Below are 24,788 nucleotides of genomic sequence, written 5' to 3'. Positions count from 1 at the left end.
CTCTCCAGCCCTGAAATCTCTATACTGGCTCCCAGTGGCGGTAAGGATCAAGTTCAAGACTCTATGCATTGTCCACAAGGCCTTCTGGGGATTGGGACCGCAATACCTTCAACTCTCTCCTCGGAAATATCTTCCTACTCTAGCTCTTCGCTCCTCCACCTCCTTGCGAGTCAATTGCTTCTCCAAGCAACAATTTTTGCTCTAGTTTAGCTTAAAAAAGGTGTTTTTACACCAGAAACGGGGGCTTGGAGAGGGCCCCCCCCAAAAAGTCGATCCTTTTTTTCCGTTGAATTGACTCACCCTTTTGTCATTCAACCCTTTTGATTCGATACTATAACCTATAACCATAAGTAACATAAGATACAATTAGCTTGTTGAACGTTTTATTAGTTTTGTCGCCCGGGGCTCAGGAACCCCTAACCTTTAACTTTAGCCTAAACTCTTCCACACTATGAGGGATCTTCCACTTCATTGGTGATCCCACTATAGTTTTGCCTTCCAAGCCACTTCTATTTAAATAAAGGTTCCAGAAGTGTTCTGCCCAAATATGTCCAGGTACACTGTTTATCTGTACCACTGACTGAGGTGTGTCAAGAATCTTTAATAACTCCCAAATCTCTGCTGTTTTCTTTTTTTTTTTTTACAGACCGCTTTCAGCATATTTTCAGCGTTTAGCTGAAGCATCTTAGCCTTATGCCAGCAAAGCCATGCTTAATAATTTTGTATGATATTGTTGGTGGCTGTTATCACATCAAGTGACTTTGAAGATTTAATTGCTTTCCTCATTTATCTCCTTTTCTCCACTAATAAACTGTCATTGACATGCCAGTGCTCATGCAGAACCCCACTCTGGCCGTGTTTCTTAACCACGAAACTGCAACAGTGGAGTATAATGAACCCATTTCCCCGGTCTTCCAAGTTTATTTGGGTGCCCGTTTAAGGTACTGCGTGAACAAAGATTCTTTTCCTTTTAGTCATTTTAAGGCACATGCCCCCGTTGAAAACCGATACACGTGTGTTAATCTCAACCATCTTTCTGCCAGCCCCGGACTGCCAACCCATTCTTAACAAGTCGTGGGCACTTGGGACAGTGTGCACAACCCTAAATTCCAATATGGTATCTAACAAGGCCCTAGAAACAAAGTCAATGAATGCAGTTTAACGATATCAATATCAAGGCGGCCTGGTGCATCTACTTTCGAGTGGCCATTTAGGAATGTGTAAGTCTCAACGCCATAAGTGCCATCCATGCCAGACCTCTTGGTTTTAAATATGACTCGTTGCAAATTGTGCCACCCTCTTTGTTCATACACTTAATGTTTAAGTCTTCACATAAGACGATACATCCGGGGCTGTCTTCACTGAGAACCTCATTGATTAAAGCTGGCACCCTTTCGATGAAGTAGTCCACTGGTGTTGCTGCTGGATTCCAGTAAACATTAATGATGGTTAGAGAAGCCTTCTGATCTGCTTCCATTTCACAGCCTGGGCGGTCCAGCGAACCACTGCTCGCTGGATGTGCAGATTAATAGACTCCGCTTTGATCAGATCACTGGTGTCGCTGCTGAATTACAGTAAATATTAATGATGGTTAGACAAGCCTTCTGATCTGTCTTCATTTGACAGCCGGAGGGGGGTCCAGTGAACCGCTCCTCACTGGATGTACAGGTTAATAGACTCTGATTTGATCACATCCAAGCCACTTTCATTCTTAACGGCTATTTGTAGAACGGAAACGGGTCCCCCCTGTTGAGCCTCTTTTTGCCAGGTTAAATAATAATGTAAAGCCGTCTAGACTTGGTTTGTGTCACAGCCACGTCTCTTGGAGACGCAACAGGTCAAAATCACCCATATAACTTCGCCCCTGCCCGTCAAGTGTTTGAAGCCTCTGGTGTTCCATGGTGCCATTACCACGCCTCCTAGTTTGTTGGTCAGATCCAGTTATTGAACTGACTCACCCGCCAAAGCACCAGATAGCAAGGCCCAAGCTTCTCTCTCAAATGTTTTAGAAGCCTCGTTTTGTGGCATCTGGACCGTTCTCTCTACGCCTTGTCCATTTAATCAGGAAACGGTCATAAAAAGATTGTTTGGGTTTTAACTCGCTGTAACCATTCTCGTTGGTTCAGTTTAAAGTTTGTACGGGGCACACGAACCATTCGCCCCGTCAGTTGTGACCCCCGATATTGCCCCATTAATGTTGGCATTCACTGATTCTGAAGGAGGTTTCGCACTCTTTCTGTGGTGACTGCCACTCCCTCGATCTAAGCAGTCTTCCTTGATAGCTGTCCGTCAAATCCTAGTAGTTGGAAACTAACCGCAGCATCAAGCAGCGTTAGTTACAGTTGAACAAATGTGGAGATGGATGTTCTCCATACGTACCTAGTCTACCAATTAGATCAGGTGTAAATCGCTGGAATTAACCTGTCTCTGGTTCGGAATGCAGTGTAGAAGTTCAGTGATATTTCTTCTATTTAGAAAGAGGTCATCCTCCTTATCCATTAGCCTTTCAAGCTGTAGGCACCTTAAGACGTCTCTAGATTTAGGTTTTCTCTGTTCTGCGGCGACGGGCGATCCATATCTGTTTTTTTCCACCAGGTGTTTTTCCACTCATTTGAAGAGACTCCTCAGAGTGTTCGTGGGGAGGAACTTGAAAAGAAACCATTGATGTTTACCTTGTTCGACAGTAGAGGGGATGGCCATGGATGTAGGATTTCTGACAACCCCAGAAACTAGGGCTTCAGCTTTGTGCATTGCCAGAGTAGGTGTTTAATGACTTTGCTTTATAGTTTCTCATCCCACCGCTTGTCTTTTTTCCGCCTGTGTTAAAAATCGTTTAGATTGGGGCACTGAGCTTTCTTTATTCTTGTTAGATTTTACTTCAATGTTTCTGCAGTCGTGCAGTGCTTTAGAAGGCGTATTAGTCAAGTCACACTGTATTTCAGTCTATTCTATTGAATAGACTGATAAGTCCATCTAGACATCCGTGATGGGTTCCTCTTCCATCGCCTCGATTTCATCCTCTTCGATGATGGGCTCAGGGTTTACGGGCCTCCCCTTCTCTTTTTTTCCTGATTTAGACACTCTCCTTTCTAGTTTTCACTAGGTTTTAACGGAACAGTGGGGACTGATATGTTTCTCATTAGACTTGGTCTTATATTGGACTTGCTGCGTTTTCGCCTTCAAGGTTGCTTGTGCTCTACTGGTTCTTTTTTTCTGTTTGTGTGAATATCGTGAACGACTTTTCAGGAGGGCTTGAGGTCTTCTCCAGAGAGAGCACAACTTCACTCACCGACCCTGCCACTGCTCTTGGTGTTTAAATGAAGTGGGGTTCTATTTAATCCTGAGCGTATTTGTCAACCGGAAGATCTTTAGCTCCAAGTATCTCAAAGGGACCAAATGGGTTGGGGACCCTGAATTCAGGTTAGATTCGGCCCGATTCGACGATCTTCTAAGGAGGCCATCAGAACAGGGGTTTGAGAAGACCCCCGTTTTATACCTCATTATTTGCTGCGTGACTGCCGTAACAAAGCCCTCCAAAAATACCAACTTTGAATGTACGATCACCATCAAAGTGGTCTGGTCCTTCATGGTTGTTTATTGCTTCATAAAGTTTTGTAAAGGGGTCCAAAGCGATAGTCAACATGGGCATGATACTGAATGGGTCAGGTTTGTGAAGAGCTTCAATTGGGCACTCAGCCTCCCGCCTCTTCCTTCATCCAATGTTTTATTGGGGTGGGGGGTGGGCGCACAGAATCTATGGAGGTTGAAGAATCAGTGGAGGATTCTAAGGCCTTGCCTCTCCCTTCGAAGCACTTTGTTGATGTAAGTTCCATGACTAACGCCCCCAATGTTTTCTCGCATTTTTCACAGTCCCGGCCCCCATCAACTTACTAACATTTGCCAGGGGTGTCAGACAACCTTGTTTAATTCTTGCAATATCCGTTCTAAAGGACCTTTCCATCTCTGTCCCCTGTTCTTTATCTAATGTTACAGCCCTAGAGCCAGAACCAGGAGTACTAGTAGTGTATGTGCTAGTTTTAGCATACGTCTCCTTTGCCATGGTTAGGGGCACCTTCAACAGTTTGAAGCCCTCTTGGATCGATTTACGGTCTCTGACTATTTGGCCATCGACCGAAGTCCCTTCAAGCTGCCCAATTGAAGTGTTCATTAAATGATTCAGTAATTGTGGTGTTGGGACATTTATTGCTAGTCCCGCTAAGAAATGTGCTGGGGTTAAGGGGGGGCTGGGGGTGCAGTAACCTCTTCCCCTGCACCCTCTTAAGATTTTGGCGTCGGTCATATCCCCAAGCCCATTTAGACTGCTCCAGGTTTTGGATTTTGAAATAGACGTTATTTTGTCCCTCCCTGCTTCCCTGCCAGGGTGTTTAACGATGGCTTAGGCATCCAGGTAGAGGTAGAAATGGAGGATCGAACTTAATTCCCACCTCTGACTAAACAGTGGAAAGTTCGATTGTTATTGCCATTGACTCTATTTACCGCCAGTCTTTGTGTTGCAGATGGAAAGGCGACAGGTGGGTGACAGTTGTCTGTGTCCAGTAGTTGAACTCCACTGTCCTCCTGGACCATGGGTGACATGCCAACTGGGTTAACCCAGGGTCCTGGAATGGCCACCCACTTAGCCATACCCACACTGCAAGCCTGATCTGAATCTGTCTGATGTGGCCCGCATTGTTCTTCACCCTCTGTAGATATGATCACCAATACTCCATTAGATACATTACTTTCCAGACAGGGGGACAAAGGCATTTGGTATAGCTCAATGGTTAAGGGACCCAGGGCTTCCTGAACCCAGGCCTTCCTGAACCCAGGCCTTCGCCCTCTGCTGGTCCTCAGAAGCAAACTTAGCCACAGTCTCAGTCCCTGACTTCTCAGTGAGCTCAGGCGCGTGGTCAAGTGCTTCTCCCCAGACTTGGACAACATGATCTCCCGTATCACGAGTATGAACACAGACTTGTTTTTGAAGCACTGGGGCTTGAGGTAGTGTCGGTATAATAGACCCGTTGGCATGTAGCAGGGGAAATGGAGCAAGTTACTGTACAGTCTTAGATGATTACCCGGCCTGAGGAGCCAGACAGTCCAGCGCGGTAGGAGGAAAGGGGGTGGGGAGGAGAGAGGGAGGGGGGTGTCCACAGCAAGAGGTGCAACAGGAGGCATAATAAATTCAATGTTATGAATCTCGTACTCTTGTAAACGCTTACCGTGTTTTTGTCGGTTGTGCCTGAGAGCTCCAAGGCACCTAGTGGCACACGATAACCCTGCACATGACTCCACTGCCACTCCACCACGCTGTTGAATACTCCTAAGGTTTCGGCACTCGTCCATCATAAATCTGTCCACCTGGTGTTCTGTTGGCTGACTGACAGGCGACTGAACTAGTTGCCGAACTCTGCGCTAATGCTCCACACCCCCAGTGGGTAAAAGTCTGAAATCTTAAAGTAGCAGTAGAAGCAACCCCAGCTGCATGTAGTAAACTGTGCTGTCTGATAAAGATATAGGTGAGCGACTGAACTCGTCGCCAAACTCTGCACCGGTGCTCCACGCCCCCAGTGGGTCAAAGTATGAAGTCTTCTTAAATCAGCAGTAAAAGCAACACCAGTAGCACCTTCAGCTGAACGTAGTACTTAGGATATTACAAAAGCTCAGATTAAGGTCCTATTAATACCAATGCTGAATAATGCACAAAGTTGGTGAAACCTCTGGCATAACGTTACCTCTTGGGAAAGTAGCCTCCATAACGTTACCTCTTGGGGAAAGTAGCCTCCAAACCATCTGCAGTGGTTTATCTGGCCTATGCAGTGAGCCTCACTGGCGAAATGGAGGACAAACACTCTAATCTTGCTTCGCGTGGCCTCTAAATAAAGATGCAGCAATCTGGTTCATAGAGCATGTGACAATCTGTCGGAGCAAAACTCAATAAATGATTCCTCAAGCCCACTTAAAAATAAAAACTCCTTCTCCCAGTTATTTAAAACGTGGGCTTGACCCAGCCCAATGTGAATGCACTGACTGCTGTTTTACAGTTTGTCTGACTCTGATTGTCACTTGATGATGAATATGATCATTTATTTCTTGGATATAAACAAGGGTGACTACACACTACTGAAACCGGTCAAGGTAATTTCCACCCCTCTTATACAGCATTCTAGAATTACTTTGACTTGCACAATATTTGTTTTCATAAACCTTTATTTTACAAGATAAATTATGTTAATAGTGCTCTCTATAATTGTATACCATTTCCATACATTATATTTTATGTTGATGTATTGACTTCCTTTTATGAAAATCATTGCTTCAAGTGCCATTTATTTAAAAGCCCTGCAACATTTTGCTTCTTCCCCCCACCCCCTGTCTTTTTTGCTTCCTTTATCTTTTTTATGGCCAGGGGGACTTCTCCTGCAGTCCCCATGCGATTACGTTTCTTTATACCCTATATAAGATAAATGGTATTGGTCTCCACTAAGGTGCCCAGTCGCAGGGTTGCCTCGCAGGCACCCCATTTCTTCCCTTGCGATTCTTTCACTGTAAATTGGTTTTAGGGAATAGGTGCAAGGTAGGTGTGATATAATGTTGGCTTCACAGAGGGGTAAGCCATTGTACTGCATTGCTAGCCCAATGTACTTTTTGGTAGCCATTGGGGTACCAATGGGTTTTTTCAATCCTCCCAGGTATCTTTTTTTTCTAGGTCTTCCCTTTGTCTAGGTGGCCACGAGGTAGGCTCAAAATGGCCATTCTGCCCATGCAGATTCTGTGAGCCCATCATGGCAGCCTCCATATTGGTCCTAAATGGTTTAGGTCCCTGGACAAGTCCTCTTTCCCTCTGAGAGAGGGGCTTTGGCTGAGTGGCAGTCCCAGTGACTGTCAGATGACTACTCACCCTCCCACCCCCCAGCCACTTTTTGATTGGGTGGCTGGCCTGTGACCGAGCCCCTTTTACAGCAGTATTTAGGTTCTACCTGCCCCTAACAGGTTCTCTTATTCGCTGGTTCTTGTAACTTGGAGGTGGCAGGTCCTCTGACATGTTGAATTAATGTTCCTGCTTATTCCTGCCGTTTTGGCCATTTTAAAACCCTCACTTGGCAATACTTGCTAAGTGCAGGGGCTTGGCCATTTCCAGTTTGTGTTTTTTGCTTATAGAAGTCCAGTCCAGATTTCTTGGAGTCTTCAGCTGCTGACTCGCCACATCTGCTGGGTCAAGCCCCCACATTGGGACCATTTTCTCTCTCCTGGCCAATCTCACCTCCTCAGCTACCTTGCCCTCTCCGCCTACCTCCTCTGCCCTCCCCGGAAGTCTTTCAAGGATGGCAACATTGTCCACCTCGCCACTCTTAACTCTCACTCAGCTGTCAAACACTCCTCTGACATCTGCCGTCTCCTGGAAGAACACAATCTTAATGTCCTTGGTCTCACTGAGACATGGTTCATGGCCAGCTTTGTCACAAGCTTTGACACTCTCCTTCCTGATGGCTACAAGATCCTCTTCGCACCCAGATTCAACCGCTCCGGCGGGTGTGTTGCCTTGATCTTCCCGGAGTGGGTTCCTGCCTCTATCATTCCTATGCAGGCCTACTCTTCCTTTGAATACCTGGTCTGAAGGCTTTCTCTCTCTCCTGGCCACTCTTTCACAGTGGCTACTATCTACCGGCCACCTGGTCAGATCCCCTCTTTCCTCTCCGAGTGATCTCCCCTCTCTTCGTCCCTCTTGGCCTCAACCACTCAACTCCTCCTCCTTGGAGACTTCAACATCCACCTAGATGCTACCTGTCCTGCCACGAGACTCTTTTGCGACCTCTGCGACTCTCTCTCTATTCTTCCCTCTAGCCAGAGTCATCTTGCAGGGCACTCTCTTGATGATCTTAGGTCCTCGGACCTCCCACTCTCTAACCCTCTCAACACTCCTCTCTCCTGGAGTGACCACTTTCTCCTTTCTTCTCATCTCTCTAGCCCTCAGTCCAAGCCTACCCCCACACTGCCACCCTGCTTCTCAGTCATTCGACCCATGAAGCGTGTGTCAGATGAGGCTTTTGCAGCCTCTTTCTCTCCCCCCTCCTGCACCTCTGGATGACTCACACCCTGACACAGCCCTTTTCTGGCTCCACTCTTATCTCTTATACCCTTGATATAATTGTCCCAGTCATGAGGATTCGCATGACGTCTAAAATCAAGTGCAACTCCTGGTACGACTCAGACCTGGTCTCCCTTAAACACAAGTGCAGGGTGCCTGAGAGGAAATGGTTCGCTTCCTGTACATCCTCTGACAAACTGGCCTGCCGCCTGCTCCATATGCAATACCGACTCTGTCCTCTCCATTCCAAGCCCGTGTTTCGAATGGAGTGTGTCCTCCAACGTATTTCACATCTTTGACATGTAATGTCCACAACTGTGTTACTTTGGACATTTTTCGGAAGAGGGCGTCCTGCGTCAATGGCGTCAGGTCGATGTCCCTCGAAGGCCTCCGTCGAGGGCAACCTCACCGGATGGTATAAATAGGATGCACGGCACCCGTAGCCTCAGTTCTGTTTTTTCGGCAAATGTGTTTGCTTCGGAGACTCTGCGCGCCTCGTGTATTCCTTGTGAATGTCTTCTTCGACCCCTCTGACTCCTCGTTCTGGCCTTAAGACTTGCCAGGACTGCAAGTCTAAGATGTTGATTATGGACACGCATTTCATTTGTTTATGGTGTCTGGGTGAGAGTCATGACACTGACAACTGTTCCAAATGCCAGTCACTGACTGCTAAGGCCTTGCGGGAGCGTAAGGGGAAGTTGAAGGTAGGTAGGGGTTATAAACCCAGTAAGTCCCGTAAAGCTGCTAAGGGAATGTCCACTGACGATTCAAGGGACGACTCTCCTCGTCGGAAGGAGTCCCGGGGATCTTGGTCCCGGAGTGGTTCCTGCAATTCGTCGTCCTCGTCTTGGCATTCTCAGAAGCACAGTCACCGGTCGCCTTCCCCGTCCTCCTTGGAGGATGGTGCCGCGAGGAAAGTGGCTTGTCCCACGAAGTCCGGAGGAATGGGCAGCCTTCAGGGAGCTGATGCTGGCGATTTTCCAATCCCAGGGCACAGTTCCGTCCCCGCCTTCGGAAGAAGCGGCAGGGAATGGTCTTGGTCCATGGCTCGTGCGCCTTCTGGCTCGGATACCCGGTACGATTCTCATCAGGAACCTTCGAGGTCCTGTTCGGACAAGGTTCAGGTTGATCGCCAGAGACGTGGTTCTTCCAGATCTCGGTCTTCGTCCCTGGCGAAACCGCAGAAATCTGGCAAGGTCTTGAGGTCCACGCCGACTCCGGCGCTGTGTCCGTCGGATACGGATGTCGAAGCTTTGCATTCACACCAGCCCTCGGCGCCATCAGCGCCTTTGTCGACGCCAAAGCTGTTGGCGCTCTCTACACCTTCGGGGCCTTTTGGCTGGAATTTGCCGATGGATGTCCCTGGTACTGTGGATCCTCCAAGGTAGGTTACTTCCAAGTCTGTGAGGCCTGTTGAGGATTCCAGACCCTCTTCTGTCCTGAGGCTGGAGTTTTTTCTCCCTCTGGGTGATATCTATGAGGATGAGGAGAGGTCAGATTTGGAATTTGACCCTGTTGTGCCTGATGTGGCTTCTGTCTGGTCCGGGGACAGTCAGTTGGAAGAGTTACGTCAATCTCTTCATGATGCCAGTGGCTCTGACACTTCTAAGGAAGTGGAGTTTGGCAGACCTAGCCTGGGGCTCATGCGGAGTCATCCTATAGGAGACTGATGGCTAGGGTTACTGAGTATCTTGGTTGGTCTAGTCAACAGGAAGCTTTAGTTCAGGATGATTTAACTGATATTTTGGATCAAGGTCCCTCCTCTGACCCAATGTTGCCTTTTCATTTGACGTTGCAGAAAAGGGTGGCGGCTGCCTGGCAGTCACCGGAATTTCTTCCGCGGTTAACAAATCGGTAACTAAAAAAAACTGCCCTTCCAGTAGCGACCCCAGCTACCTTTCCTCTCACCCCACTCCCGAGAGTTTGGTGGCTTGAGACAGGTGGCGTACCCTACCAACCCTCCTGATGGGGACAACAAACGCTTCGATGGTTGGGCACGCAAGGTGTTTTCTGCGGGCAGTATGGTGCTGACGTCGGCCAAATCCACTTGTGACTTAGCAAGATTTTCACACACTCTGTGGAATTGTGTTTCTCTAGCGGCTGAGCATATTCCCGAAGGGGAAGAAAGGGATGGGTTCCTTGCTTTCGTACAAGATGGCAAGGATGCCATGTGTGAATCCCTTCAGTCGGGATTGGACACAGCCAACAGTGTTAGCCGGTCCATGGCTGCGAGCATCGTTATACGCAGATTTGCGTGATTGCGGAAGTCGCGTTTTGCCCCGTATGTGCAAGCGCGTCTTTTGAACATGCCCTTTGATGGCGCGCATTTGTTTGGCAGCAAGGCTGACGAGAGCCTTGAGAGGTTGCAAACCTCAAAAGAAGCGGCGGCAAAATCTTTGTGCGCAGCTGCGCGTCAACCTCTGCCTTTTCGTCCTAGGGGACAGCAATAGAGGGGAGGTTCCTTTCGTTTCTATGCCTCTTTTGGTAGGACGATAGGAGCCGCCAGTCAAAGGGGTCAGCGTAAAAGTACCCGTGCTGGTCAGGGAAATAGGGGTGCCAAAGCAACTATGAGGCCATGTTCCATTGTTCGCCGGATGGGGGCAGACTGTCTCAGCATCTCGAAGAATGGCGAGCTATTACTTCGGATGCGTGGGTTCTGAATACAATAGCCCACGGCTACTGCATTCACTTCCTCAAGCGGCCTCACGACAATCCACTGGGGAATGTCTCTTTGAAGCTTCCGGATCCGCTCCTTGTGCAGGAGATCTTGACCCTGCTGGAGAAAGGCGCTATAGAACTGGTGCCTGTAGCGGAGAGGAACAAGGGATTGTATTCCCCATATTTTTTGATTCCAAAGAAAGACAGGGTTTTTGAGACCCATCTTGGACTTGCGTTGGTTGAACAAACTTCTCATGAAGGACAAGTTCAAGATGGTCACTCTTGCTCAAGTCCTCCAGGCCCTTCGACTTCAGGATTGGTTGGTGTCTATGGACCTACATGATGCTTACTTTCATGTGCCGATTCATCCAAAGCACAGAAAGTACCTGAGGTTTGCGGCTGGCAGCTCGCACTTTCAGTTTCGGGTCCTGCCATTCGGATTGACCTCCGCCCCGAGGGTATTCACCAAGCTACTGGTGGTGGTGGCTGCGTATCTCCGGCGAGGGGGGGGATTCACCTACCTGGACGACTGGCTGATCCGTGCACGTTCTCCTGAGCAAGCGATGGATCATCTCGGTCTCGCCTGCCGCTCCCTTCACAAGCTGGGCTTCTCCCTCAATTTCAAAAAGTCTCATCTGACCCCTTCCCAACAGCTCCAGTACATCGGGTTGTGTTGGACAAGTCCTTGGGGGAAGTGCTCGCCTCCCAAGGTGAGGGCTCATCACATTGTGCAGATGGCGGACAAATTTCAACATGCCCAGTGTCTCCTGGCTTTCGAATTCTTAAGGTTGCTCGCCCTCATGGCATCCTGCATTTTCTGGTGCCAGAGGCCAGACTGCGGATGAGATCCCTGCAATGGGTCCTCAAGATGCAGTGGTCGCAGTTCTCTGGCAAGATGTCGGATCCCGTTCAGATTCCACTCTCGGTCTCACAGGATCGTCTGTGGTGGGCCAACGAGGGCAACCTGATGAAGGGGGAGCCATTTTGGCAACCGTGGCCGGAGGTGACTGTAGTGACGGACACTTCCCTCACAGGATGGGGAGCTCATGCCGACTATTTGACCGCCAGCGGTCGTTGGTCTCCGTTGGTGTCCAAACTCCACATCAACCTGTTGGAGCTGCGGGCCATCAGGCTGGCCCTGAAGGCCTTTCTGCCGTCTGTGCGGGGGAAGAGTGTCCTGATCATTAGTGGCCATGCATTACCTCAACAAAAAAGGGTGGCGGGGGGGTCACTCCCGTTGTGCAGAGAGACAATGCAGCTCTAGTTCTGCGCAATCCAGCAGTGAATAATCAGTGCATCTGGATGGAGAGGAGAATGCGGCGGCGGCGCTCTGGCAGAGCACGGTCTCTCACGAGTGGGAGTTGGCTCAGGAAGTCCTTCTGGAGATCTTCGCCCTTTGGGGAACCCCACAAGTGGATCTCTTCGTGACCAGGGCCAACCGGAAGTGCGAGAGATTCTGCTCCAGGGAATTTCCTCAGAGAGGAGCCTTAGGAGACGCCTTCGTCCTGGATTGGTCATTCCCACTTCTGTACGCGTTTCCTCCAGTCCCCGTCATTCCTCAATTGTTAAGGAGGTTGTGGAGGTTCGGATCCCACATGATCCTCATTGCTCCGGATTGTGCCAGGAGAGCGTGGTACCCGGCCCTTCTAGAAATGTCCATCTGCCCTCCATGCCCGTCTACCCTACCGAGAGTGGAGAATTCGGGCGGGGTGTAGGGATTTGAGTTCTCCATCCAGGGGTCAAGGCTCAGAACCTTCACGTTTGGAATCTGAAAGGTTGAGGTGTTGCTTTCGGCCAGGCGGCCGGCAACCAAATCCCTGTGCCATTGGCATAAGTTTTGTGACTGGTGCAGAGGACACAATGTCAATCCTTTTCAGTGTTCCATTCCCATTGTTCTGTTTTTCTTGCTTTCTTTGGCCCACAGGGGCCTTAAAGTGGGTACCATTAAAGGTTACCTAGCGGGGCTATCTATCTTCAATTGCTCGTCTGAAGAATGTTCTTATTTTAAGATGCCATTGATTTCCCAATTTCTAAAAGGGCTCACTAATGTGTTCCCGCCGTCCCCGTTTCAGGTGCCGGTTTGGGATCTGAATTTGGTCTTGAAATTCCGGATGGGTGCTCCTTTTGAGCCTTTGCACTCTTGTACTTTAAGACTGTTGTCTTTCAAGCAGTTTTCTTGGTTGCGGTTACATCCGCTCGCAGAGTGAGTGAATTGCAGGCACTTTCATCTAACCACCCTTTACTGTGTTCTACAAGGAAAGGGTTGTACGGAGGGTACGTCCATGCTTTCTACCTAAGGTAGTGTCTTGAGTTTCATCTGAGCCAGAAAGTGGTACTTCCTACTTTCTATCTTCCTCATCCTTGTAAGGAAGAGGAGTGACTCCATAAGTTGGACCCTAGGAGAGCTCTGTCCTTTTATATCTCTAGGATGTCCAGGGTCAGAGTGGACAATCAACTGTTTGTGGGGTACCCTGGACACTGATTGGGCCAGGCTGTTACCAAACAAGCCTTGTCCAGGTGGATTATCCTCACCATTACTGTATGTTAAAGATTGGTGGGCAAGGACCCTCCTGAAGGATTGCAAGCTCATTCCAATAGGGGCGTGGCAACTTCAACAGCCCTGCAGCGGGGAGGTCCTATTAGGAATATTTATGACGCAGTGACATGGGCTTCTATCCACACCTTTGTCAAACATTACTCCCTGGATACGCTCCATGGTCAAGATATGGCCTTTGGTAAAGCGGTTCTTTATTCGGCCATCTGATTGGGTATTATAAATTCTTTTCCCTCCTCCATTTTCTGGTACTGCTTTGGGAGCCCGTCAAAGATGTGGAATACATTTGAGGACACAATCCATTCGAGGAACAAGTTACTTACCAACTGGTAACGTTCTTTCGACTGGATGTTCCTCCAACGTATTCCACATCGCCCTCCCAGCCTGCCCCTCTGGAGAATTTCCTGTGCTGTTGCAGCATATGTTCCCTCAAGGCTATGTGCAGTCAAGCAGGCATTGTATACGAGCATGTCACCTTATGAAGGAAAAAACATAAACTGAGGCTTCGGGTGCCGTGTGTCCTATTTATAACATCCGGTGACGTCGCCCTCTACGGAGGCCTTCGAGGGACATCGACCGGACACCATCGACGCAGGGCATCCTCTGCCGAAAAACTTCCGAAGTAACACAGCTGTGGATGTTACATGTCAAAGATGTGGAATAAGTTAGAGCAACATCCAGTCGAAAGAACATTACCAGTTGGTAAGTAACTTGTCCTTCTGCGGCATCTAACAGCTCGGCCGAACTGGTTAAAATCTGCAAGGAACTGGCCAATCCACCGCAATCTCTACCTCTCCTGTACCTTCCCAGGCCCTCTGAACAGGCCTGGCTTCTCACTTCATCTCTAAAACCCAGGGCATCCTGTCCACCCTCTTGGCTTCTCCTGCCCCTCCCTCCACTCTCTCCTCTTCCTCCGGCCCCTCTGCGGCCACCCCACCCCCCTCCCTTCTCTGCCTTTCCTCTCTTCTCCCCTGATGAGGTTTCAAGACGAGTCCGATCTATGAAAACCTCTTCTAAACTAGTTCTTCCCTGTTCTTCCAAAACCATCGAGGACCACATTGACACCCTCGCCTCAGCCGTGGCGGACTTCTGCAAACACTCTTTCGCCTCTGGGACCTTCCCCGCCCCCTGAAGCACTCCCTTGTGCACCCCCTTCTCAGGAAACCCTCAGCCGACCACTCCCTTCCGGCTAACTATCACCCAATCTCTATTACTCCTTAACTGGGCAAACTCATGGAGAAGCTGGCCATCTCCCAGCTTAATCTTCACACAGAATCTGTTGATGGGTCATGGAGACAATCAGTCTGGCTTTAGAGCAGCCAGAAGCACGGAAACTGCTCTCCTGAACATCCACGAAGACCTGCTCTCTAACCTTGATTCTAATCTCCCCTCTATCCTCATCCTTCTCTATCTCTCTACTGCCTTTGACACGGTCAACCATGCCATCCTGCTCAACCGGCTCTGATACCCTTGGTATCACTGATCAGGCTCTGGCCTGGCTGAATTCTTTCCTCTCTGACCGAGCCTCCCAGGTCCAACTTTGGGTCCTTCCACTCCTCCATCTCTCGCTCCACCTGTGGGGTTCCAATGGGGTCTAACCTTTCTCCCTGTTTGTTCAACCAATACCTGACACCTCTTGCCCACTGCATTGCCGCTCTCTGCCCCAATTTCCAGTGCTATGCGGATGACAGCCAGCTGGCCGTCAGGCTCCCTTACGCTGCCTCTTCTCCCTCTCTCATCCCGGATTGTCTGTCTGGAATCCAGGAGCAGTGTGCCGCCAATGATCTCTGCCTGGATGCAAGCAAGACGGAGATCCTCCTCATCGGCACACCCGCACCCCTCTTTCCCGACACTCTCTGGCCGGCCTCCCTTTGCCCTCCTCCTGATTCTACCTCAGAGCTTAAGAACCTCTGGGGTTATCTTTGACTCCTCTCTCTCCTTCTTTCCTCATATTTCCGATGTCTCGAAGAAGTCGAACTACCAACTGCACCTCTCAGAGGTATTCTTCCTTTCCTCTCCTTCCCCCAGAAGCTCACCGTCTACAGAGCTCTGGTTTTCTCTAGGCTTGACTACTGTAAAAGCCTCCTTTTAAATCTGCCTGCCTCTACTCTCTGTCCTCTGCAACTCATCCAGAACAGGACTGCGAGACTTGTCCTTGGCCTCAAGCCCAGTGACCGTATCCCTCCAGCCCGAAATCTCTCCACTGGCTCCAGGTGGCTGCAAGGATCAAGTTCAAGACCCTTTGCATTGTCCACAAGGCCTACTGGGGCCTGGGGCCAAATATCTCCAGCTTTCTCTTCTGAAGTATCTTCCTTCTCGAGCACTTCGCTCCTCCACGCTTTTCCAAGCAACGAGTTGGGGGGCGGATCTCTCTCTTCGGCTGGAGGCTCCCTCTGGAACAGCCTCCCTGACACTCTGAAGCTTGAGCAGAACTATCTCCAGTTCCAGAAGCAGCTCAAGCCTTGCCGCTTTGCTTCTGCCTTCTCTCTTCCGCTACCTTGCTGATCTCCTGTCTGATACTGCACTGGTTACCTGGCTACCCTCTACCACGGGCCCAGGTTCCTGCCCTCCCAGTTGCACACCTGCACTGCCCCACCTGGCACCCTGCACTTGGGGCTGTATCTGCAACCCCCCATTCTTGATAGTATCACCTATTTGTTCTGCACGTAACCCTTGCACTCCCAACTGCTGGACGCACTTCTGTTTTTCAGTGTTTGAAGGTATGTCTTGCCCTTGCCCCTCCTCCCCTAGCACTTCTCCCCTTCCCTCTCCCCTGCACTTGTGCATTCTCAATGTCACTGGGCCTAGTAAGATCGTTGTCTTGTTCCCCTCCCTTGCCGCGTCGCGCCTTGCAACACTTGTGTGTATAGGCACGATATAAATAAAATATCATATCATTTCTGGACCTTTTTACTACTGCATGCCTCAGTTGAATGCCAGGGTCTTTGGTTGTGGGCAGCTGCAGGATTGCAGTGGGAGTGCTGAGTTTGTCGGTGTCCAGTCATAATTTCGAAAACATAATTTCGAAAGTAAAAAAAGTCGAATAAAAAATGTCGAAAAAAAAAGTCATTAAAAAAAATAGACATTTTTTTTTCGACTTTTTGACTTTCGAATATTTTGTATTCGAAATTATGTCTATGAACCGAGTTTGTCACTTGCCACTTCCCTTATATCCTATAGCACTGTGTGAACTGATGTGACTCTGGGGTACTTAGCTGCCCATGGCCATTATTTCCTGAATACCCTAGAGTGATTAAATTTGCTCTGGACTCGGCTTCACCAGTTGTGTACTTGCCTGTGATTTTCTATCCATTGTAAAGTAACCCCTTACATTTCTGCAATGGTAAATGCACGAACATGCAACTGGTAACCATGCGTTTGCCCTTGAAATGTATTAGGAAAGGAACTGTTACTGAAATGTCGATTGGCTCTTGGAAGTTGTTGCTGTGGTTCACCATGGTTGCATCTTCTTTGTGGCTTTAATGCGTTCTTCTGGGCAACCGGGCATTCATGTTCTAAGGCCCTAGATGGTCTAACATTATGCTGAGTGAGTCGTCATGTTTTAGGCCGATGGGGTTGTACATTTATCTTCAGGATAACATTGTTTTACCCTTTTTAACCCCACGCCCTGCCATGTGTTAGGTGCTGCCCATCAGGTCTAGGGTCTTGCACATATACTAGGGTTGGGATGGGTCTTGAAGGCAACACACTTAGCTGTGCATATTACTATGTTCTTACCTGATTATTGGGTTCTATGCTATCCTGGTTCTCCCCACTCCTGTGACATTTTATTTTGGGTGCTTGGCTTGCCCTTGGCAAACAACCCACATGTAGACCTAAGGGTTAGTCCTTGTATAGGCTTTATTTTTTTAATATACTGGTGGCCTTTTTAATGGTGTTATAACTCGATGACTTATTTGAACTGATATTATTATGTGTGTCCTTGTTATAGTATATATTTGTCAGTTTATCTGTTAGTTGTATTTTCTAGGTTTGGTTGTGGACTCATTGTAACTCTGAGTTGACCTATTTCCCCTACCTGGGCATTCTGCCTTGTCACTAAAACCATGCTACCCATGTTTAAGAGACATTTGGCTTCCCTTTTCATTAGGATTCGTTTTTATAGCATCCTCAACAGAGGGTATTACTAAAACATAAATTACCTTTCTGGTGATGGTTTAGTTGATTAATGAACCTGCAGCCGAGTTCTGCAGGTCACAAGCCCGATTACTTGTATTTTGTATTTGTTTAATATTTATATCGTGCACCAAACCCTGAGGTAGCTGGGCGCTTGAAAACTTGGGTTACATACATGAAAAGGCAGAGAAATACAGTCCGGCATGAGTACAATCAATAAGTGGGACCCTGGTTACATATAGGTCAGAGGAAGCCATGGATCACAGAAGAATGGTTGCATACAATGAGTCGATATCATACATATTCCGTGAGCAAATAACAAGCAAGCAGTATCTTAGTGGTGAGTGGAGAGCCAGTTATTTATGCTGGCTTTGAGGGAGAGGAAGGAAGGTTCCTGTCTAAGAGGGATGGGGATGGAGTTCCAGCATTTGGCGGCTTGGAGAGAGAAGCTAGCTCCTCTGGCGGTTTTGAGATTGAACCTAGGTACCTCCAGACTATGGTGGAAAGAAGATCTGGTGGTACGTGTAGGTTTGTGCATGCAGATTTTTTCTGCCAAGTATTTCGGGGCTGAGTTAGTGAGGCATTTGTATGTGATGACCAAGGTGCTGGTGTGATTCTGTCACGGATGGGCAACCAGTTGGCACTGTTTCTGTGAATTGGTATGTGACAGGATCTGGGGAGACGGAGTGCGGCTCTTAGTGAGTTGTTTTGGAGTACCTGGAGCCGGTTTACATTTTGTTAGATGTACCAAGGAATAGTGTATTTATTTATTCGGATTTGTAGAGCGCACATCGCCCGGGACCATCCTGGCACTTATTAGACATATCTTAGTTGCATATACACGAGTAGTAGAAAGATTTACAGGAGAAAGTATGAACGTTTGTACATATTTACAGTGAAGTATATTTACATAGGTTAGCGAATGTTGCATATTATTGTGCAAGGAAGGAGATCTTTAGTTTCCTTCGAAAAAACTGGAATGAGTTTTCCGCTCTGTCTGCAGGTAGTGGATTCCAGGACTTGGCAGCAATGTAGGGGAAGCTTAGGCCACCGCCTTTGGCTTTTTTGATGCGTGGGATATGGAGTAAGTTGGTGTATTGTGTCCTGGTGGGACGTGAGGAGGAGGGTTTGGAGATGGTCTCTGATAAGTAGGACGGGGCGGAAAGAGAGGGGCATTTGTGTGTGAGGGTGAGGATTTTGAGAGTGATCCGCTCTTTGACCGGGAGCCATTGGGTTGAGTGTCTGGCCTGGGAGATATGCTCTCTTCTTGGGATGCTAAAATCGGCCCGGAGAGCATTGTTCTGTGTGACTTGTAGTCTGTTTAGGTTTTTTGCTGATGTGCCTGCTAGGAGGGGATTGCAATAGTCCAGTTTGGCTCCAATGGTTGCTCTGTCTATTGAGAGGTAGTTAGGTTTTGAGAGGTATGATTTGATGGCGTGTGTAGATGAGGAGATTGCTCTGACTTGTCTGGTCAAGGATAGAGAGGGGTCTAGGTATACTCCCAGTGTCTTGACAGCTGTGGATACAGGGATAATGGAGTTGTCAATGGAGAAGTTGGTGTACAGTTTATCCAGTTTGTCTAGGGTGCTCTGTTGACCTAGTATCATGATTTCAGTCTTGTCTCCATTAAGGCAGAGGCCATTAATCGCCATCCAGGCCTGGATGATGGAGTAAATCCTGTGGAGTGCCTTGGCGTCTTCATGGTATGATCGTGAGAGAGGTAGAAGTACTTGTGTGTCGTCCGTGTAATTCGTATATATGATGCCATGTGAGTCAAGCTTGTCATAGAGAGGCTTAGTGAACAAGTTGTAAATTGTGGGTGCAGTGCATGAGCCTTGAGGGACCCCGCAGTGGAATGTGGTGGGTGTGGCATTAGCTGTGTCTGAGAAGACTTTCATGGCTCTACCTTCAAGGAAGGAGGTGACCCAGAGAGTTGATTCTTTGGAGAAGTTTGCTGAGTGTGTGAGGTGTGAGGTGAGGGTCTTGTGATCGACCAGATCGAATGCGGCTGAAAGATCTAAGAGGAGCAGTAGGGCTGGTTTGCCTTTATCCATGATTTGGATAGATCCATGATTCTTCAGATCTACCAGGGCTGTTTCGGTGCCGTGTCCTTTCCGGAAGCCTGATTGCCTGGTCCCTAGGATGGAGTGGGTTTCTAGAAAGTGTTGAATTTGGCAATGGGCTGCTTTGTCCAGTAATTTCAGAAGGAATGGCGCTGTGGTTATTGGTCTGTAGTTGTTGGGTTGTAGGGGGTCGAGAGTAGGTTTTTTTAGAAGGGGAGGACCCAGGCCTCTTTGAGGCTGGCCGGGTTAATGCCTGATTTAGAAGACGCGTTGATGAAGGCCGTGGAAAGCGGCGCAAAGCAGTCTGCGCAGTCTTTGACGAGCTTGGGTGGGCATATATCGCCTTTACAAGGGGAAGATTTGAGCTTTTTTAGTAAGTTAATAACTTCTATTTCGGTGACGTCCCTGAAGGAGAAATCCGGTATGGCGGGTTTGGACGAGGCAGATGTGGGGTTGGTCCCTGTCTGTTGAAGTAAGGCTTAGCAGTGGTCCTTGATTTTCTTTTGGAGAAGGTCAATTTTGTGTAACATGGCAGCTTGGATACTAGCACACCAAGCTTCATCTTTGATTATTTCATCTGGTGTATTGGGAGGTGGGGGGGGGGGAATGAGCTCATTAAAAATGGCAAAGATTTCCTTAGAGTGTGATTTGGCATTGGAGATTCGTGTATTGTTGGCGTTGGCAGCTTTGTATTGGTTGGAGATTAGGTTGAATTCGTTTTTGGCACTGCTGCAGGGGTGGGTTTGCCCGTTTTTTAATGCTGCTATTTTGCAGGAGCGCAATGAGTGCAGTTCTTCAGTGAATCAGGAGTTGGTGTGTAATGATTTCTTTTCTTTTTTCCATTCGAGTGGTGCTATTTCGTTAATAGCTTTGGTGATGACATCTTTGTAGATGTCTGCTAGAATATTTGGGTTGGTAACGAATGGGGGTGCTAGTATGGGGATGTTGAGGTAAGGGCGCAGGTTGTCCTCTTTAAGCTTTTTAGAGCTTCTGACTTGTGCTGCGATTGCAGGGGTCAGAGTTTTGTGGCTTTTGGTGATGGGAACGGAGAATTCTATACAGTTGTGGTTGGTCCAGGGCAGTGAGGTGTTAGAGGTGATGGTAGAGAGGCAACTATGGTCCGCAATCCAATCGAGAATGCAGCCTTTAGAGTGAGTGGGACTTTATACTTTCTGGGTGAAGCCTAGGTCACTAAGTTCCTTTATGAGGGTGACCGCTGGTTTGTCTTTAGCATCATTGAATCCTAGAGCGAGGTCTCCTAGAAAGAGGGTCTTAGTGGAGCTTTTGATATTATTACTGAGAATGTGGATGATGTTTTCCTGAGAGTCTAGGGTGAGGCCTTGGCGACGGTATAGTAAGTGAATATTGATAGTGCTGTTGGGGGACAGTGTGAGTTTAGTCGATAATAGGTCAGAGTTCCTGGTCGAGGAATGACTGACGGGCCGGAAGTGGAGGTTCTCTTTGTAGATGATGGCTACTCCACCTCCTGCTCGTTCAGGTCTGTCATGTCTGAGTATGGTGAAGCCTGGTGGTAGCGCAAGTGCAACAACGGGGCCTGATGCTTCATGTAACCATGTTTCTGTGATGGCTAATGGGTCAATATTGTTGGTTATGAGGATGTGAATATCATATGCATGAGCTGGGAGGGAGCGTACATTGAGGAGGGCACATTTGATGTGAGGTGTGTATATATTAGTGGAGGTGAGGGTGGCGGCTGTGTTCGATATGTTGTGTGGCGTCATTGTGGGGTTTGGTTGGTGGGTGGTTGTTTGCAGGTGTGTGGATGTTCAAGGAGAGGGATGTGTTCGGAAATAGTGTGGGAGCTCAATCTCTGGTTTCGGTGTGCTATGGGGAGGGGGTTGTGTGCTGAATTCTGCAGTCATTGTGCGAGCTCTAAGTCTTTCTTGTCTACACATGGTTGTTATGCAAGGTGCAGGGGGTGCGTCTGTTAGAGATGAGTGTGTTTGTGAGGTTTCCAAGGCAGTCGGTTGGGGGGATTTGGTGGAGGGGCTTTGCGGAGTATGTGGGAGGGGGCGGAGTGTGGTGTAGGGTTGGAGAGCAGCGAGTGTTGCAAGGAGGGTGAGCAGCGTGGTGGTGGCAGCGGGGAGTTTGCAGGAAGCTATTGGCAGTAGTCAAGTTTAGAAAGAGCGAGTGCTCTAGTTAGTGTTAGACAACTGCTTGTGCAAAGATTACTGGATGCTTGAATAAGCTACATTTTATTAGGTTACAGTAACTGCTGGCGTTTACAGGGCTTGTCTTGCAGGAGTGTTGTACTGTGAAATGTGGCTTCCCAATGCACATTTACATGTTTTGAAGATAAGCATGTACAAGTCATGTCTGTTTGGTATCTTTCTTTTTTGTGCAATGTTTTCAGCCACGGCCAAGTTCATATTTAGTGTGATTATTCTAGTGTTGACTAAGTCCCAGATTTTCTTTCATGCAACGGAATTGGTCTCGTATCGTAAACGATCAGTCATGATAATAGCATCCTTAACCAGGTGTGTGTGCTTGGAGTATGTAAAATGTTTCATGATGTAAAAATGAAGTTTGATTGATCACACCTCCTGGGTAACGAAAGCAAACTTTTTTTAGTTTCTAACCAAAACTAAAATAAATGTTACTTGTGTCTCCTTCAGACTGGTTGTAGCAGTGGAAGAAGCCTTCACACACATTAAGAGGCTACAGGAAGAAGAGCAACCTCAGCAGTCTCCAGCGGAGGTGATGGACCCTCGGGTTGCAGCACAGGCAATTTTTCCCTCCATGGCACGAGCGCTGCAGAAATATCTGCGTACCACCCGACAGCAGCAGTACCACACAATGGAGAGCATCTTGCAGCATCTGTCCTTCTCCATCACCAATAACATGACGCCAAAGGTAAAAATGTGCCTTCAGCACTCCATTTCTTTGTAAGGTTCCGTGGCTCCCTAACTTCCTCAAGCAGCTCCTGGCACAACCTTGTATGCTGGCACTTACCAACTTTAAAGCACACCCACCAGAACTGCCATAGTCTGTTTTCTTGATCTGACGCATACAAGCCCATTTGTGAGTGCCTGCGTTCTCCGCATTTTGTTCACATGTGCCCACTGTTGGATTCTTGGCTTCTCAGATTGTGCCTGGAAGAAATCTGATCTCTGGGCATTGTCCTTAGCATAGGAAGAGAAAGCTTTTGCATTCACAGGTTCCACAACTGAGGATGGGGAGAGGACATATTCGGATGAGAATGACCACCTGACTGCTGAAAACCAGAACTATTTCTTGATCCACTTCTTGGGTGCTCCGCTGAATCTGCTGCGTCTTGTTGCGGCTACTGTGACGCACAGGAAAGATCTGAGATTTTTTAGACCTAAATCTTGGATGGGTTCAGTGGGTTTAGTTTAGCGGATTAAAGCCTGGAGATGCAGGGGCCATTGGCACTATAGTGTCCTGGTGCAGTACAGCCAGACTGATCGGTGCTTCCTGTGCTGCATTGCCTGTGCTCCTGCAGGTCATGGTCGGAGACTGAACAGCCTGAAGGTATTTTAGTTCCATTTTGTGATCGGTCTAGGTCCACTCTACCTTCAGTTGAATGAATGGGGTGCCCTGTGGTATTATCCTGTATACTATGCAGTTATTTGGTTTAAAGCTTTGTTCTCATTGTGATTATTGTGTTCTTTGCAGTCAAGAATTTGTTGAGCACTTTCCTTCCATACCCACGGATCTGGTGTCTTCTACTGTGATTGTTTGTTTATTTGATATAGCGCAAAAACCAAACCCGCAGGTAGCCGGGCGCAAACATTACAAGGATACTTGAGAACTTAGTTACAATGGAAAACAGAATAGGCAGTGAGACAGTTCAGCAACGTTAGTCTGAATATGCTTATACAATTAATGCCAAGTGTCAGGAACATAGAGTGCTAGGGAACAATCAGCCACCGTTTTGTAGTCCCGGATGGATCCAGTGAGTATCCAGGATACTAGCAGTAGTAGAACAGAAGTCCCTGTGGGGGTTTGTGTTTAATAAAAGGCATAGTCAAACGGTGACACTCAGGACGAGTGGTTCTAGTGAGAGAGGGTGGTTACGTTGGATGTCTTTCGATCATATCCATGAAAGAACCTTGCGCCGGAGTTTATTCCATTTTTGGGCTGCTATGACTGGAAAACTAGCACCGCCAGCTGTGCTCTTTTATATCTAGGCACCATCAAGGTAAAAGCGTTGGTCATTCTAGTGGGGTGGTTTGAGGTTCTTTTGTTAATTCTATTTGCTAGGTAGGGAGGAGCTATATTGTTGAGGCCTTTGGATGTGAGCGAGAGAATTTTGAGGGTAATTCTGTCTTTAATTTTTAGCCAGTGGATGTTCCTTCTGGAGGTAGAGACATGGGCTCTGTTAGGAACGTTTAAGGCTACTCTCAGAGCGTTATTTTGGAGTGTTTGGAGTTTAAGGATATACTTGTTAGATCCCGCATATAGTGCATTACAGTAGTCCAATCTGGAAATGATAAGTGCATTAGCTAAGGTAATACAGCTAGCCTCTAATAGGAATGGTCTACATGCTCGTATCAGTTTACAAATATAGGCTGTGGAGGAAGCTAGGGAATTTATTTGTTTCTTAAAAGGGAGTGTTGAGTCCAGATAAACCCCCAAGATTTTGACTGCAGGCATCACTTTGATGACATTGTTGTCAATGTTAAACAAGGCATGATTCAGGTCAAGTTTTTTAATCGCTGTCTCTGTGCCGAGGATCAGAATCTCTGTTTTGTCGTCATTCAGGCAGAGGCCGTGGGATGCCATCCAAGCCTGGATGAGGAGATATATCTTGTTTACCAAAGCGGAATCTTCCAGGAAGTTACCCGAACGGGGGATAAAGATCTGAGTGTCATCTGCATAGTTAGTGTAGATGACGCCCAGTCTGTCCAACTTGTCAAACAAAGGTTTGGTAAAGATGTTGTACATGGTGGGGGACGCACAAGATCCCAGGGGGACACCGCAGGAGACTTGTATGGGATCAGCAGCTGCCAGGGGGGATAAGACTCTCATTGTCCGGTTAGCAAGGAAGGATTGTACCCAGGTTATGGCATCACTTGAAAAGTGGGCAGCGGAGCCAAGGTGATTGCATAATACTGCATGATCTACCAGGTCAAAGGCTGCCGAGAGGTCAAGGAGGAGTAGCATAGCTGATTTTCCATTATCCTTCAACTCGTCAATTTGAGTCTTAAGGTCAATCAGGGCTGTTTCAGTGCCGTGAAGGGGACGGAAGCCGGATTGTCGTGAGCCTAGAAGGTTGTTTGTTTCAAGGTATTCCTGAATTTGCAAG

The 24,788-nt window shown here is 48.0% G+C and overlaps 1 protein-coding gene across 3 annotated transcripts in view; it reads left to right on the top strand.

Annotated features, from left to right (window-relative positions):
• The window catches only part of VANGL1 (VANGL planar cell polarity protein 1), a 609,741-nt gene that overhangs the window by 550,514 nt on the left and 34,439 nt on the right, over window positions 1-24,788 (top strand). For all 3 annotated transcript variants that reach the window (XM_069635702.1, XM_069635704.1, XM_069635703.1), the window contains exon 7: window positions 22,135-22,372. In XM_069635702.1, the coding sequence (XP_069491803.1) occupies window positions 22,135-22,372 (238 nt within the window). The remainder of the gene's footprint in view (window positions 1-22,134; window positions 22,373-24,788) is intronic.

Source organism: Ambystoma mexicanum, chromosome 7p (assembly GCF_040938575.1).
Source record: "Ambystoma mexicanum isolate Mex_15411 chromosome 7p, UKY_AmexF1_1, whole genome shotgun sequence".
Classification (NCBI taxonomy): Eukaryota; Metazoa; Chordata; class Amphibia; order Caudata; family Ambystomatidae; genus Ambystoma; species Ambystoma mexicanum.
This window is presented reverse-complemented; position numbering and strand designations above follow the sequence as displayed.